Below are 18,483 nucleotides of genomic sequence, written 5' to 3'. Positions count from 1 at the left end.
GCAGTCGACATTTCCTCTAGTCTATTTTTGTAGTCTACAAATTGACTGATTTCTTTTTGACCAAACACAGTGTTTTAAATAATTTTGTTGGGCTTTCTGCTTTTGATTCTCAAAATAAAAATGGCTAAAATCTCCCAACAGTAGCCAGTATCACTGCCTCAACCTTTGACTGCCTTGATTTATTTTGTGAGATTAATTAGTCCACCACTATTAATCTCAATCTTGTGCAGTCTCTGAACATGAGCAAAATGTAGACAAACTTTTTGCCAGGCCATAACTCACATCACATTGTCTAGAGTCTAACAGCCAGTGTAGTCTTTCTTTCCAGCAGAAACATCCCAAGCCCGGTCTTTCCCAGTAGAATTTTTATCAGCCTTTTGGTCTTTTGAACTCTGACTAAGATGTCCCAGATAGAACAGCCTAAGGCATTCCAGCGCTACTTTTTAACTGGTATCTTGAAACTTTCTAATCTCTTCCCATGAGCTATGCTCAAAGGCTTTTGAACCGATGATTAAATATAGTCACAGCAATGACTCCACTGCTGGTACCAAATTTTTTCTTAGTTACTTTTTTCTCATTGCTGTCACAAAATACTTGATGTCCAAAATTAAGGAAGGAAAGGTTTATTTAGCTCACAGTTGGTAGAGGCTTTAGTCTATAATCATCTGGCTCCATGGGAGGGTGGAATGGCAGAGGGGCAACAGTTTAGGGCTGAAGAAGACAGAAAAAATGACAAGTCCAAAAAAAAAGGAACGATCTTCTTTTCTTCCCTTATACTGTATTCAGGCTAGTGGCTCTAGGGTAAGTGTAGCACTCACAGCCCCAATCCCAGCATTAGACAATGAACCAATCAAAAACTCTAGATTCAGCTGCCTCCCAAAAGCCCACCTCCATGATTTCATCAAGCTTTGGGGGGACATCCAGACATAAACCAGAACGATAAATATGTTATTTATTATTGTTTTTGCTGTTGTCACTTTGTTAGTACTTAAAACCATGTCTACCACTGGAGGTGACATAGTATTTTTTTTCTACAAATGAGATATTTTTTTTAAATCTTAAGTTATGGACTTACAAAGAGAGAATATGTGCTTGCTATTGAATTTAATAATGTCTAGTGAATATAATGGGCAGATTAGAATGTGCTATATACACAGAACTTATAAGGACATTGAGTTAGTTACCATCACTGCAACTAAATATCCTGAATAAACATTTAAATAGATGAAAAATTTATTTTTGCTCATGATTCCAAAGTTTTTACTCTGTGATTGCTTAGCCTGGTTGTTTTTGGTCTTGTGATGAGACATTGGGAAGCATGAGGCAAGGGAAATCTGATCACCTCATTGTGGCCAGAAAGCAAACAGAGAAGAAGGGGCTGACACAAAATAAACCCTCAAGGGCATGCCCTCAGAAACTCATTTCTACCAACCGGATTGCCTCTAAAATTTTTCCCACTTCCCAGAGCACTATCAGCTAGGCAGCACTCCTGCAATACATGAGTCTTTGGGGGTGGTGCAAGACTGCAACCATAACAGTCATGGTGACATTTTATGAGAACATTTAAGAAGAAGGAAGCAAGCATGGTCTGGTTTTTATCTGAGTAACTTGACTCCAGGCAATTTCCTACACTAAAAAAATAGAAACTAGCTTTAGTCAAGAAGGAGGGTTCCACAGGATTCCACAGGACAAAAGAATAAAATACCCCATTTAGAAACATAGAGTTTACATCAGAAAGGTTTATTGGACAACAGTAGAAAAATAAATGAGTTGAAAACGGAATGGTCAGGGGGGCTAAAAACCCTTTAAAATACTAATTGTAAAAAGAATAAGAGAATAAGAAGGGATTATGCTGAAAAAAACCAAGATATTATGTCAGTAGCTGTATTGATTATTCACAACCATAATGTTTCTTGAACTGTTTTATTTGCCAGATTTTAGGGGGTGAAGCATACAGTATGATTTAGGAATGGCTTTAACCTACGTGAGGGAAACAGGGACTATATATTAAAAAGGAAAAAAAGCTACAAGAATTGAGAATATATGCAAGTTATAAAAATGTGGGACTGAAAATAGTGTTCTATGCATTCAATCTTGGAGCTATTGATCTAAGCTAGAATATTTGGGCAAAAAGCAAGCCATCCCTGAGTTTGTTCTTCAAACAAAGCTAAGAATTAGTTGTCAGGAAGGGCATGAGGGAAGAATACAGCCAGTGTGCACAGAGTTTTAGGCAGAACGACCTGGTTCATGCTTGATAGTCCGTGATTGCAGGGCAGAGTGAGGAGTGTTTAGTTCATTCATTCCTAATGTTCACTGCAATGGTGAGTTTATGGAAAAGCCATGTTCTGCACAATAGCCAGCTATGTAGCAGAAACCAAAGAAATATTACTCAAATATTTGTTGGAGAAAATAGAATAAATTAAAGTAAGAATTTTCCTGGAATGTAACTGAAAAGGCAAAATTTAAGGTGTTAAGTTTCAGAGATTCTGAGTCACATATTTGGATATTTATAGAAAATATGAAACAATTTATTCTGAGTAACTACGAATTTCAATTTGTCTTTAGGACAAATTGCTACTGTATGCAACCTGTCCACCAATACCCTACGCTGTCTAATACTTTCTTTCTCTTCACTCTTCAAGAGTCAAGAATAATTTGAGTTCAGTAAGAATTTATGGGTTATTAATAATTTCCTGGCTCATGGTTCATGTTTATGGGGCCTTAAAACTTATTGAGAACAAGTCCCTGAACACTGACATGGAAAAAAAAATAACCGAGCAGGATCCTAAAAAACAGAGAAATTTATTTACAGTAAAAGTTGGAAGTGAATTCAAACTTGGAGAACACAGTGTAAACAAAAGGAAGGACAGAAGTGAGAAGGAGCCAGGAGTATTCTGAGGATGGTCTCATAGCATGGATAAAAAGAGCTAGAATAACCCTAAACTGTCATGGTTGATAACTCATATTCCTGTGACTAATACTTCTACCCACACAGACAGACTCTTTCATGTCTGGAGAAAAGAATCAGCAGCACCTTTTCTCAGCAAATGAAGAGACACAGAATGTGGTTCAGTCAGTTTTTTAAAAATATGTTTGCTTGTTTCTTTTGAAATTTCAGTGACCTTGATGGAAAGTATGAGGGACTAAGTACATTTTTAACCTGCACTTTTGCAGGGACATGGTGTTTTGTGTCTCCGTTCACTAAGGAGAGGATAGAGATACCTTAGTCAAAGCTGTAGGTTCAGATTAATCCAGTAGGTAAGCAGTTTTCTTTCCTGAAGTACCTACTAATCCTTGCTTCCCAAAGAGTCACACACAAATTCCCCTGAAGCCAGACTTTTAAACACACTTATTTGTGGCTCTGTCTGGGAGGTTGGAGGCACTCTGCAGAGGTCAAGCTCTGCAGGAGCAGAGCCTCTGCTTGTCAGAGATAGAGCCGCCTGCTCACTGGCGTTCTTAAGAGTTTCTTGCCCAAGTCGAAGCCTACTCTTCTTACTACAGAAAACCCTGTGTTTTTTTTTTTTTCTCTCTCTTGCATGAGTCTAGATGAAAAACCCTGTTTGTTTTTAAAGCCCAGTTCTCCTCCCTGCTGTTACTTTTAAGCTCATGGTATGTACACATACTTCAGGATCTTTAACAGGATACTTGGAGCACAAAAAGTCAAACTCCTAAAGTCTCTTCCTCTTTACTTATCTGTCATCTATTTCTATTATTCTATTCCCCCCATTTTCCTGTTATATGTTGGAATCAATATTAATATGCAGAGGCAGAGAGCCAGCATAGATCTTTTACACCTGAGTACTAAGTAGATGCTTGAAAGATCCCCGGCCCATTGTCAAGGAGTTAATTTTAAGTCTGGGTTCTTAGGTATAGGAAAGAAGACTTTTGGGACAAATGAGTATTCTGAAGTTGCCTGCTGCAGCACCCGTGTCTTCACCCTACGCATGGGCTGGAGACCTGTTTGGATCCCCACAGCAAATAGGCAAATAATGCGTCAGGAAAAGAGCAGTTACTACTCAAGAGATCCTTTAGGTGGCCTTGGAAAAAACAAAGCTCTTCAAATTTTTACTTCATAGAGTAAGAGATAATCTATCTTTAATATCTCTTTCAACTCTAAAATATTGCTTGCTTTATCTGCCCTTCAGGTCTCCCAAATTTCTGCTGCATAGACTTTGACACTATTTCCATGTCTCTTTTTGATATCATTTCCCTGCCTCTTTTCTCTCTTTATTCTGAACAGTTGTATTCTCCCCTCACCTAAAAAAGTTCAATGCATCGCCAAGGTTACATAGACAGAGATTTACTTATATTCAGTATTTTCATAGCTGAGTATTCATAAATGTAATGAGAGTTGTGTTGAAGAAATAGGGAAAGGGTAAAATTTGATTTGGTTCTGTAAAACTTCTTTGATTCTTTTGGTATGATAAGTTAATTTTGATAATCAACTAGCTAATTTTTAACTTTATGTAAATGGATATCACATATCTTTTGGTATTTCCTTCATTTTTTCAGTTTTGCCTATGTGCTCTGTGGGAAAATGTTTCTCCTATGCTCTTTCCCTATGACCTCCAAATCTAGGTTTCACAGTCAAGCAGGGTCCAAAGTCTCTGCTCATTCATGGTCCCGATGCAACAGAAAAAGTAAACAAAGTAACACTGAATAAAACCCTGTGAACAAAATAAGATATCCTTCCTCCTTTTCTCAATTTGAAGTTAAAATAATTTATATATGATTAATGCATATCTGTCATCTCCCCTGACACTGCTTTGGATTGTACTTCAGCATTCAAAACTATTCCGTTTGGTTTTTGTGCACCTAACATTCCTCATAAATTTGTGCTCCATTGAGAGGAATAAGAACCAATCACACATGAAAATGTGTTCTGATTCTTGGCTGCTTACTCTGAAATCTCACAATAGCATATGTTTTTGCTTAGGTTTATTTAGTCATTACCACTTTCTCACTTGCATCTCACGGGCTGTGCAAACACGAAGTGAAGAGTATGAATTTTTTTTTTCACATTACCCTCAATAAATGGATTTAACCACAGCACAAATCTTATAATCTGCCTCTTCAATCCCACTGGCAAGAGGACAAATCCAGTGGCTTTAGAAGTAAGCTTTCAAATATGTTCCTGCAGACCGAAGTTTGTTTTAGAAAAAGTCAAGGCTCTGCAATCCTTTGCATTTATTGGAGTTCTCTGTTGCCATGGTTTCCGAGAGTTCACAGAAATTAGGGTTTAGGTGTTTAGAAGTTCATGATATGAGGCTTTGGTAAAGTGCTCCTCTCTTACCTAGATTATGTTCAATCTGTATACTGCTGATCCTGGATGCATTTGGAGGCTGTGATGCTATCAGTATGACTGTGCTCGTGCAAGCCTCTTCCACAGAACAAAAGGCAGACAGGAGTTTTCCCAACCCAAGCTACATAAAGCCAAACTGGGGTCAGTTTCTAGCATTTCTATGAAGCAAAGACACAATTCTAATTTTTATTAAGGATGTCACTTTATAGGCCTTAATACAGAGTGCAAAGCTGGAGTTTTCTGGCCTTTGACAAGGAGGAGATGCCCTGGTGAAATAAAATTTAACCAACAGACTTCCAGAGGCTTCGAGAACCTTGAAAAGAGCAACAGCATAAAATGTGTTTTGGATATGGAGTGGGTTATTTTGAACTACAAGGAACATACATTCTCAGAATGTAGGAAGAGGTTTAATCTGGTTATAAAGCAAAGTATATAATTTCAGATGCTATCAAAAAGTTCTTATCACATTTCTACAATCACCCCAGACTGTGAGGGAGCCTCCAGTAGCTCCTGAGGGTCCAGTTGCATGAATAGAATGTGGGAAGAGAAGCCATCAGTTTCATCTGGTAAGCACAGATGTGTTTCTCTGCTACCCTTGGGCTCAAATCCAGAGACTCCAGCAATAATGCCTCATGAAGGTGGTAACTTTCAGAGCAATAATTATTACTATATATAAGAAGCAAGGAAGGGGGAGGTGGGTGAGACAGAGAGAGAGAGATAGAGAGAGAGAGAGATCAAAAGCACAAAAAGACCCAAAAGAGAATATATAATAATATACCTCTGACCACTGGAAGTTGACCTAGGTGACTCTGAAATATTTTACATTTACTAGGAAAGAGTACAAAGCTCCAAAATATGGATCTATGCATTGCACCTACTTTTATGGTCTAGTTGGCACCCTGCATTTTATTTAAAAAGCACCAGCAGCTGTTCAGGATATGGAGATGCCATACTGGGCATCCCAATGAATTCAGCAGTGGCAAAGGTTCAGTAGAGAACAAAGCAACTGGCTGGGCTGAAGGTCACTAAGGTGGGACTCCCCAGTGAGAGGTCTGCAGAAGGAAGAGAGTCCTGAGCCATCATGTAGCTCTGCAGGCAAAAATGTGGCAGCCGGCAGATCCAGGACTCCTCAGCTTCGGGTCTGAGTGATTGCTTGTCAGGCAGATGTGTTTGTAAACTAATGACTTTCACAGTGTGATGAGATTGAAAATGAAGCCTAATTGCTTCCACTGATTTAACCCTTGGAATGCTTCCAGGCATGCCGATAGCCATGTGTCTTTAATCATGTGAGTTAATCACCTTCAGGGACACATCAGAAAACAGTGGCTTACACCAAGTGTCTGAAGCATTGCTGTTGTGCTATTAAGCTGACACTTTTGGGACTGTCCTTTCTTCAAATAAGGAGACTGAGAGGTTGGATGCGGTGCCTTCAAACTAGTGTTTATTAGTAGCAACTGACACAGGCAATTACATGGCTCCATAATTGTGAAAAAAGAGTTAATATTTATGGATTTTTAATGACTTAAAAACTCCTACTGGTAGCGGAGTGAGAGAAGCAAGTCACCTTGATCCTTCTAAGGCCACCATGAACTCCAGTCCATCTAGCTCTGGAAGAAAAATCAAAATTGGAAAATGGTCTAATAATCAGGCCAGTCTGATTAATAGTGACAATTAGTATTGGACTACAGTGCATAACCAACTGATTATGAATCATCTGAGCACTTTAGGTAAATTTTCAATACAGGCAATTAAAATGAAAAGACTCATGATCCTTACATAATGACTTCATTAAATTAATTCAGTTCTGAGGCTAGAAAAGAATTTCCTTTCTAGAAAGTAACCAGCAGAATTTAACTTCCACTCACTTTTGGTTAAAAGGAAACTCAAGAAAACACCTGAAAGTTTTGACACTGACACTTCCACACGCAGTACATTGCAAGCAGTGTATTCTTTTCTGAAAGTGAGCTGCGGTACTGAGGAAGAAAGACCCCAAGCTCAGAGGATGTATCCTAGTCACCTGCCTTACTTGTGTGAAGTAAATCTTGCCCTGAGTTGTGTTTTTTATTCTGCTAAGTTGCATGCATTGTTTAGGTTCAAAGAACTTTACTTTGGTGTGATATGTGAGGAGTAGAGACTTCAAAGGGATAAATATTTCTGTCACACAAACAACTGGCTCAATCAAAGCATCAATAGCTTTACAAAGTTAGACAATTGGAATGAAAGGGAAGAAATTCTCTAGGGCTAACAAACAAAAATAGTCTCTGACAAAATCAGTTTTTATGATAACTTTGAGGGAGGAAGTCAATTTTCTTACATCACTCAGTACCTACTATATACACAGCCTTGGAGTTTACGAAGTGTATGTTCTACAAGTACTCTCTAAGCTAGGTCTTATGCACACTAACAATAGCCAGTATTTCTTTAGCAGTTGAGAAATTACAAAATTCCATCCATTGCCTCTTAATTTCTTTTATTCCTCTCAAAATTTTTAAAGGAAAAAAGAAGCCTTAGAAAGTTCAAATATTATAATCTGTCCCAATATTGCAGGATTAGGTAAGAGCTGGTTGTCAGCAGACACTGAGCCCTGTTCTCTGACTCTGGGCTCTTGTTCTATGTACTATCCCTCCTCCTTCTCCTTTCTTCCCCACTAGTTCTTCTACGTGGTTAATGATTTTTTTCATAGTTAATTTTACATTCACCATGTTCTTTCCTTGATCTTTCAAAGAGAAAGTCTCTTTAAAGTCTACACTATGCATGGTTATATTTATTCCTTTGAGTGTGCATTTGCTTCTCCTAATCAGAGTGCAGTCCATGCACTGCAGGTCCAAGCACAGGACCTTCCTCCAAAGCGGAGGGTGTAACTGTGTCAGTGATTGACCTCACACTGGAGCCCATGTCCCGCCTCCTGAGGCCAAGGAATCAAGACAAATAAGAAACAAGCCAGGAGAAGAGTTCCGTAACAATAAAACACAGGGATTTGTCCAAATCCCTGCCTTGGTAAACACCTGTCTAGCTTATCATTTCTCCTAAAAACATGATGACCAAATGCACCCATAGAGCAAGATTGACCTAGCATACACTTGTTAACAAAGCAAGTTACTTCCCCACTTAAACTCCTCTTGACAAAATAAAATTACGAAGTAGCCAGCAAGATAGACTAATGGATTCACACTCAAATGAAATATCAGAGTTGAATCCAGAAATGTAAAATACATTACTTGAAGAATAAAAGACTTGTTGGCCTTTGTCTACCAAACTTGCTTCTATATGGAGAGCACTCCTTAATACCATATTACTTAAAGAGGCTTCTCTTTAGAATGCATGAATGTATGCATGTGTCTGTATACAGCTTATGTGTGTACACGTTTGTGTTTCACAGAGCATGTTCGCCATATTTTTTCCTTCCTTTAAATGAACTTGTCTTTTTTATCTTTTGCCTTTTACTTTACTTTTACACCTTGCTTCCAGATGGGATTTGGGCTGAAGTGCATGCAATTCAGCCAATTACTAGCAAGGTTGCATATCTGTCAAACTCCAATCAAAAGAGCTTACAGGGCTGTTTCCACCAAATGACATCTTGTGCATGAAGACTCTCTGCCCTATCATATATAACTGGAGACTGTCTCTCCCCAGATATTGTGGAAAAGTTAGCAGATAAGGTTGAATTTCACAAGTGATCTTTTGGAGGAAAAGAAGTTTAAGAATTCCCTTCACCCTTCTTTTATTTGTCTTCTGATGCTGAAAACCATCTTCCCAGCCCAAATGACACAGATATGATATCAGAACCTCCAAATATAAAGTAATAGAGATATTATAACTCTCAATCTGTTAGAAATCCACATTTGTGTTCACTAAAAGCCAAAGAATGAATTCTGTCAACAATGGAGGTTAAAGAAATATTTATTGAGGGATAGGAAGCTCTTGTCTGGGAGGGAAAGGAGGGAACACATGCAAAATGGGCTTCCCAGAACCCCTCAGTGTAAGTTTTATACAGCACAAACCCAAGGGTACAATGAAGGTTATAGCTGTGACCAAAAAATAAGATAATAAGTATAGCCGCTTAGGTAATACTGATCTAATGGGGAGGTAAGCAAGGTAGAGAGCGGGCGTGAGAAGAACAAAGCATTTCTCAGATGACAGGGGATCTAGGGTCTTGGTTGCCACTGAGGTGACTGATGCCTACCTACTTTATTAGGCCAAATGTTACCACTTATTTCACCCCTTCAGGAGTGTGTAGCTTTGGTCCTTTTGTTATTATCCTGAGGCCTGACCTCCAACTGATGTCCCTCCTGATACAATTGTGGTATGTTTTCACTTTTGTCTCCACCCTCTGGAAGGCCTGCCTCTACCTACCTGCCTATAATATTTCTGCCTCATTTAGCTGTCTGTAATGCTAACGCCTGTGTGCCTGGCTCACTCCCCACGCACGTTTCGAGTTCCCTGATTACAGCCACTAAGCTCCATTCCCCTGCTATTCCCTGTAGAACCTGTACCACATCAGCAGGCTCCAAATGGGGAGCAAGTTTAGTCTTTGTCTGCTGTCTCGTCATGGTGCCCAAATATGTCAGACTTATTTCCATTTAGCCTGCTAATTTTGGACTCTCCCTAATACGGAAGCACTGAAAACAGATCTTTATGGGGCTAACTGATAGGCCTTTATTCATCCGACCAGAATTTCTGGAGTTTTTGTTTTCTGATGGCAGCACTTGTGGCTGCTCCTTGGGATCTGATTGATGTGGGAGTAAGCTTTTCCTAAAATGGAATCTTCTGGAGACTCAAATTTGAATGCAGGTTCTAATCGAAAATTACCAGCTAAACAACAGCCATCTGATGTAACTTCTGAGCTTCAATTATCTGTATGCAAAACAGGCCTGCTAACGCTAAACACAGCCACTCACTGGAAATTGGAAAAGTGTTAGGAGAACCAGTCCCAGCCCATGGGAATATCTGAGTCCAAATTTACCTCCTTCTGTCTGTGTTGTGCCCATCTCTGTTAGTGTCTCATGTTCGCATGATCCTCAGTCTTCCCAAACATTCAGTCTATGGCATTGTTCAGTAATAAACTCTTGAACTCATCACTAGTAATGATTGCACTGTTGTCCTAAACGCCAGTCCTAATACTGACTTTGCTGACCCTTTGCATGGCCTCTCTGGCTCCAGAGACTGACTCAGAAGAGGCTGCCACTGAGTTCTCGGTGCTATCCCTGATTCACACAGGTTCTGCTGGCTTCACACCTATCCATTGCCTTCCATTTTCTTTGCACCAGACAGACAGTGTGGCTTTGCACTAACTGGAAAAAAACAAATGATTCTTGGAAGAAATTATAAAGTTGATTTTTATGATTTGTGAGTAGGTAGCAAAGAAATGGGAAAACCCAGATGGCTATCTTGAAGTGAAAGGGAAATTTCATTTTATTCTACACTTCCTAATGTGTTTGCATTCTGCATGTCACTTCATTGCATGCTTGTTGACTTTTAGCCACATTTACCTCTGCACCTACATTGTCCTGTATTTCTCAAGTATTCACCTTGAAGGTGCTCTGGGGATGGTGAGTTGTGTAGTTATTAATCCCCTGGGTCTCATCTTGCCAAGCATAGCTTTGATTTTATCAAGTCCCATAGCCTCTCAAGGCAATCACAGTCATTTTCATAAAAATTCCCAAGCTTTCCAGTAAGACAGCTCTTTCTAATTAAATGCATTATTGCTTTGTAGTTGAAAACTCAAAATTAGAATTTCAAAGATGACCTGTGGGGGTTTTTGTTGTTGTTGTTGTTCATTATTAAGCCCTATAAAGTTTGTGCCATGATTTCTTACCCAAATTGTGATGGGTTCGTTCTGTTTTCTATTTTCTTATCTAGCTCTCCACTTCAGCCCTGCGATACCTAGACTCGAAAGCAATTCTTGAACACCAGTTTCTCTGCTTTTATAGCACTAAAAGCTACACCAGCACATTGTTACTCCCTACAGCAAGACCAGAATTTATCTGTGGCTTTCAAATTTTCTCACACTCTATCATTTCCATCAAGCTATCCCCCAATAATTTCAGCTTGTGTTCTCCAGTGCAGTAAGGATACACTTACACTGCCTCTTAACACACACACACACACACACACACACACACACACACACAACTCTTGACCTTTGCCAAGCTCTTTCTCCAGGAATTCTTTTCTCCTTTGTCTTTTCCTGCTTCACGTCTTCCTCAATGCAAGATCTGCTTATGTCTTTCACCACTATATCCTTCTGTATGGGAAATTTCCTTACATATGACAAAGCTTCAGCATCTATTTGTAGACTGGATAACTGACTGCCCTTCAAAGCCCACCTGAAAGCTAATCCCTTTTTTAACCTATGCTATTTTCTTTGAAAACATTCATGTCTGTTTTCACTAGCAGATTATAAATTTCTTGAAGATGGAATCCATAACTTCTATGAGTTTGCATCTCCCAGAGATCTAAGATAACATGAAGAAAGTAAATATCATGCATTGGGAGAAAGTGCACAGGTATGATTCATAAAATATATATTCATTGATCACCTACTATTTGCCAGGGACCGCTCTAACATTTGAGATGATAACCTAGATGAACTGAACTCTAAATCCACACTGACACTGCCTACATAACCTCTGTTGATACATTTAAATTCTCTGACAGTTGGACTCGTCTAGGAACAAAGAGAGTTAAATTGGGTTAGTCCTAATGCTTTTTCCAGTTCAATATTCTCTGAATTTTAAATATTTATTTATAGATAGACGCTCATTAAGCACTTAATGTTGCAGTAATATAATCTTTACTCTTCCAAACCCTGATTAGTGCCTAAAATAGTAGGGTCTATTTTTAGTTTGTTTTTATGTATTTATTTGTTCAAATGTTTATTGAATACTCCACTATGAGAAATAGTATAATAAAATGTAAATGGTGTAACAATGAAGGAAGCACAAAGCCTGTACCCTGAGATATCCTTCCTCTCACACCACAATATACTGCCTGGCCCAGAGACCAAATTTACTTACATTTCCTTTACAGAAGAATAAATTTTCCATGAACACCCCAACTCTAGCTAGCTGGTAAAATCAATCTTTGCAATGCATATAATACTTATATTGGAAGAAATTTAAGCAAACAAAAGATTAAATAAGTAAACCCTGGAAGTACAATTTATTGAGTGTCTGTCTAGAGCTATAGTTTTGAAGGATTGCCCCAGTGGCCATGATACTAGGAAAAGGGCCTCTTAAACAGAAGTTTGGTTAGCTTTCCTTGGTTTTAACTGGAGTAGCTCCATTGGCAAAACTGTTTTATGCTGTTAAAGATACTTTGATGGATTCTCTTCCAGACAACTTCCCAGAAGTAACAATAAGATGATAGATGATTAACATAGAATTTTAATGTGTGTAGTGAAGTTATTCTTGAATAGCTTTTAATGCTTGTGCCAGGTATAGCAATCACTAAACCCCAAAAGGCCAAAATATGGTCGAATTGGTTGAACATAATGGCTCAGGATTTAGGCACACTTTTCTTTTTGTGTTAGGACTTTCAGAGAATTCCTGGCCCAATAGATTTCTTGATAATGACAATTTCATTCTCATCATACTTATTAATTTGTGGTTTATAGTTAAAAATAGCATCCTGGAGATTCCTGTTTTGACATTCTCAAATACTTACAGTCTATGCTATTTCAAGAAAAGTGACTGAACACATTTAAGATTTTCAGTCGTTGAAAAGCAGTTAATTTTATAGTCCTAAGATAAAATTCATTAACAATTCAAGACAAATTTTACAGTGACATTCTTATAAACCTCAAGTTGGTGTCGGAAAATCATTTAGTATTGTTTTGGACTTACAGAGTGTTAAAAAAGAATAATATTTTCCAAACTTTAGTAATGCAGCAAAATAATTAATGATTGATGAATACTATGCAATTTACACAAAAAGAACCCGAAGTAGCCTGTGTGCACTAGTAGAAATCTTCTGCTGCCCTCCTGCTAGTGACATGACTCACTTACAAGCCAAATGTGAAATGGACATCAAAGTTATTCAGTGAGAGGATTCCAAGATGATTCTTCATCCCCAGAGGCTTGTCTGGAAGATTCCACTAATGTGGGCTGGATGACCTGTTCATAGACTTTCCTACCATTGGTGTGTTTCCTGACAAGGGCCCTCTTCTCTTTCACACTGTAGAGATATATACATGAAAAGAATTTATGTTATCAAAAGGGTAACCACAGTCAAGCTAATTAGTACAGCCATCCACATCACATCCTTTGTCATCTTTCTGTCCTGTAATGAGAACATTTAAGATGCATTGTGACACTATCCCTAATCTTACTGACTTTTGGGTTGGAGGAGAGTATTGAAGATCTTTATGTATTTTCTTCCTCAAAACCTTAAAAGTAGTTAACTGGCATTATTTAACAAGCCAAGCATCTCATTCAGTTGTCTTGAAATCATGGCTAGAATGTTACATCCAAGAGAGTTTTCCTGACGTCCCCTTCCTAGAGAGATCTTGTCTGTGCTTGGGGCTCCGAGACCTGGCTCTCTGCCCTAACTCTGATGTGCTTGTGATGCTCTTACTCTTTGTCTAAAGCCATACTCCTATCAGCCTGTGCCTCAGGGACCTGAGATCATAGGAAGCAGGGAGAAGCATCCCACTCAGATGGAAAGGGAATCAAGAGATGGAGGGAGTGGTAAAGAAAGAGGAAAGAGAAAATGAATGAAGACATGTAATGTACAGGTGCCAGCTCCCCACAAGGGTGTAAGCATTGCATACTGTTAACATAGACTAACAAAAAACACATAAAAATAATCTTCAGTTAATGAGTCTTTCAAACAAGTTAAGATGGTTTACTACAATAGGAATTCTGCATACTTCCCGACTTTCTGTCACATTTTGTGAATTAGCAAAACTAGGAAAATAGAGTTAGTCTTTTGCGAACATTTAGTCTCTAGGTAAATAAATGATGACTATTATACTTTTCATCAGGAGTCAACTGAATTAAGAAATAGTGAAACTTGCTCCAAATGTAGTTGTTTTTTCCAATCATAATACTGTCCTTTGAGAGGATGGTCGTGATGTGATGGCTGATTTTGAAGGCGAGATTTCCAGCAATCCTATGCTAAATGATGTCACTTTCGGTCTTCATTCCTGCTTGGAGCCTGATACTGCACAATAATCTGAAAATCAATTTCACACCAAGCTTTGAAACACATAGATCATTTGCTTTTAGTTTTTCCTGTTTAGTATCCTTAGCCAAGAGAAAGGAATTGAGTATTGGACTGAGACAGAGACTTCATGAAGTTTTAGAATTTTGGCTGTGATTTTTGACCTTGATTTTGAAATGTGGTTTTTTGACGCCAATGTATTTTTTTTTTTCATGTCTTTCAGAATCAAGATTTCTCATGACAAAGCAACCTGGGGTTTGCTGCTGTTTTGTTATTATATTTACAAAACAATTAAAATGTGCAAGCTCAGCATGAAGGAAGCTAGAAGAAAGCCCTTAACCAGGAGGGGTGTCTTTGTCTCAGTAGCAGGATGACATTTTATGGCTATATTTTCAGTAAACTTCCAAAACAATTCTTTCTAGGATTTGCTAGAGAAATAGGTAAGATGGATTTGGAAAAAGGTGTAGATAAAATAACACGAAGAATGCTTCAGATGTCACCAAAGAACACATTGGCAGGCAAGGACAACTGTTTTTCATATTTAGAGAACTATATTAAGTAACAGAGTTAACATTTAATGGGTTACTAACTCTAAAATTAATGGCTTACCCCTTCTATTAACTATTCGTGGTTCTCTGTTTTAAGACATGGTACAGCCAAGCATCAATGTTTAAGCAAAACGTAAATTATAACATCGAAGGCAAGGATAATTGTTCTCGAAATGCTTGCAATTACATGCATTATCTGCCCTCTCCTTCGTTCTCCTCAACCTCTCTCCTCAAAATAAGTAGACTTCTCTTTAGGAACTACCTGCTATGCGTAATTAGCACACTTGGAATGATTTTGCATACTTCCCTCTACTGTTTCCACTTATACTTTACTTAATGACATTTTTCTGGTGTTGTTCTTTTTCTTTCAGCTTTAAGATTCATTCTCTGTCTCTCTCTCTTTCTGTCTTTGTCTCTCTCTCTGTCTCTGTCTCTCTGTTCTCTCTCTTCTCTCTCTCTCTCTCTCTCTCTCTCTCTCTCTCTCTCTCTCTCTCTCTCCTTTTCTCTTTCCCTCTAACTTTTCAGCTGGAAACTTGAGAGCCTCATCGTTTCTTCTGGACAATTGCAGTAGGATTCCCAACCCCAATTCTGTCTTCCAGATCATTCTGGCTACATTTGCTAGGTGTTGCTGTTCTGTTTCTCTCCTGTTATACTCCTCAATCATGCAACACTGCCAACAGGCTGAAATTCAAATTCCATAGCCTAGAAATTTTCTGCCCCCACGCCCCACCCAGACTAATCTCAGGGGCCCTCTGGAATCTCCTTTGCCATCACAATTTGTTTCTGGCCTCCTTTGTCCCAGCACAAAAGCCACGCCCATTCCCAATATGCCATGCACTGTCATGTCTCTGTGACTGCAGTGTGGTGCCTGCCTGGATAGTCCTTCTCTGCGCTCTGCCTGGATAAAGGTGATTTGTCCTGTAAGGTGTGGGCTGATCTTGCCAATGTTGAAGACATTTCCTTCTATAAACTGCCCCCTACCTTTCCTCTCTGTGCTTTCATACCATTTTGCCCTATTTGTACTCTTATTCACGCAACAAACACTTATGGAGGGACTACCATGTGTCAGAAATTGTCTTGAGGGCTGAAAATGCAAAAAGTTTTTAAAAATATAGTTCTTGAGCTCAAGAAACTCATTTTCTAATGAGAAAAAAATAAAAAGAAACAGATAGACATAAAGCATTGTGGAAATTTACCAATGAAAGTATCACCCTCATCATGAGAACTAGGTGTGACCAACAGGAGCTAAGCAGGGGACAGAGAGAAAGGGCTAGGTGCAGAGAATGCCTGGAGCAAAGCCACGGTGTGGTTGAGATAGCAGAATGAGGGAGAGAAATAGTTTGGCTTTATTGATATAAACAGAATTGCTTCTCGGCCTTTTGGCTAAGATCAAGTTTGGTATATAGAGAAGAGAGAGAAAGGGAAGAGAGAGAGAGAAAGAGAGAGAAACTGAGGCAGAGATGAATAGGGAGCCATGCTGTGTTGTGAGAACATTGGTGGATGCTGATTTCTCTAATGCAGTAGTCAATTTTCCATTGCTACAGCAAACTCTGTGAGTCTGGGCACTCCATAAAGACGTGGTCTATTTAAGCCCCATTTTTGGAGACTGAGAGTCCAAACTGCCTGATTCCAGTTCTGGCAAGGGTTCTGCTTGCTGTGCACATGGGTGGGGTGGCATCATGGTGGGATCCTGGTGTGAAGGGGACAAGGCAAACAGCCAGAGAAGGGATGAGCCGGTCTTGCTATTTAGGTAACAACCTCTCCCGCAGGGAGCATCTGGGATTCCAGGAGAAGTGCAGTGACCGTTTTCACTTAGGTAGGCAGCAGGCTCACGACCTCATCACTGTGTGCCAATTCTGCCTCTCCCAGATTCACCACCTCCCAACATCATCATCATCATCCTGAGTTGCCAAGCTTCCAACATGCGACCCTCTGGGGGACCCCAAACAAACCCAAACCCTGGACTCAACTAGATTCCACTCATCTGTTCAAATAATATTGATGGGGCACCCACTAGATGCCAAACATTCTTCCAGGAACTGGGGGTGCTGCAGTGTTTAAACTTAAATTTTCCTTCCTCTGGAGCTAACGTGACACTGGAAGGATATAGATGCTGCACAAATTAACAAAATAAATATTAAGTGGTAATGAGTGTTATGAAGGAAAAAAGAAACCAGAGTACATGAGTGAGAGTGTGAGATGCCATTGAGGAGGGGAGAGAGAAGTAACATTGACTGAGACCTGACTGGTGCCCACTGATTGACGTGGGGCTGAGGTGGGGGTGGTGGATACCACACATGGAGAGGACAGTTGGTGCAAAGACCCTCATGCAGGAGGATTTCTGTGCATTCATAGCTAGAAGGGCTTAGTGTGTGCAGTGTGTAAAAAGCAGTGGGAGAGGAGATCAGGAAAGTAGCAGAATCCACAAACCTCACCTAGGAGCCAGAAAATTGAGTCAGCTGAGTCAGTGGGGTTCAGCCCTGGCTACACATTAAAATCAGTGTAAATACTTCTGAAAAAAAAAGCATAATTCCCAAATCCAAGCCCTAGAAATTATTATTTTAGTGGCCCAAGGCTTTATCTCCACTACCTTTGTATTTTTTTTCCTAGTTCCACTAAGGAATTCTGAAACATAGCCTTCAGAGACTCCCTGACTAAATAAACTTTTGTTGAGAGGAATTAAATTGAATTTCACCAACAACAAGTTACATTAATCCTTTTATCCTAGCAACATAGTCTTTAAGCACAGCACTACTTGGGATTTGTTTTGGAGGCTGTTTTTATTCCTTACTAGTTATGCGGCCTCGTTTAAGTTCTCTAACTATTCTATGGCTCTCTCCATGGGGGGAAAATGGGTATACTTTCCGCCTGCTCCGCTGATGCAGTGTTGTGACACAAGGCATAATCTGCTATATAAATGCAGCCTATTTGGAATGTGAAAGCTCATGTGGGAGAATTGCACAGGAGCAACATAATCAGAATAAAGATATTCCTGGAAAGCTGTAATTATGCATGATTTCAAACTAAGGTAGACATTTCAAAAGAATTAACAGCAGCCAGCGTTCTACCCAGGGCTTCAGGAAGAGTAATAATAGAATGCTGGGTTCCTTCAGGAGACACAGGTATTTAGCAAAATGAGCTGATACGGACTCGTGGAGCTTTAGAGCTAGAAGAGCCTGATTCATCTATTTTGCCTTTGAGGAATATGAAGTCCAGGAAGAATGGAGGAGCTGGGCAGATCTGCCCAGTCAAAAGGACAGCCAGACCTAGAATTTTCATCTCCTAACTCCCACACTAGTGTCTGTGATCTAAACTACAGTTCTACAAAATGGATGCATTTGCATTCCAAGATGGAAACTTATTTTTTAACTGAAAAACATACATTGAAAATGAAGTTTCAATAATGTCATTCAACAAATGAAGTTATAATATTCCATGGAGAATCTTGTAGCATTTTATTGGCTTGTTTTC

At 39.2% G+C, this 18,483-nt stretch overlaps 1 protein-coding gene across 1 annotated transcript in view; it reads left to right on the top strand.

The window, feature by feature from the left end:
• Tnni3k (TNNI3 interacting kinase) overlaps positions 1-18,483 on the top strand; it is a 199,814-nt gene that overhangs the window by 164,868 nt on the left and 16,463 nt on the right. The window contains 1 exon segment of the mRNA XM_023561266.2: positions 14,340-14,466. Within this exon segment, the coding sequence (XP_023417034.2) occupies positions 14,340-14,466 (127 nt within the window).

This window comes from Cavia porcellus, unplaced genomic scaffold (assembly GCF_034190915.1).
Source record: "Cavia porcellus strain 051 isolate PalLab524CR breed Dunkin Hartley unplaced genomic scaffold, mCavPor4.1 scaffold_1, whole genome shotgun sequence".
NCBI lineage: Eukaryota > Metazoa > Chordata > Mammalia > Rodentia > Caviidae > Cavia > Cavia porcellus.
This window is presented reverse-complemented; position numbering and strand designations above follow the sequence as displayed.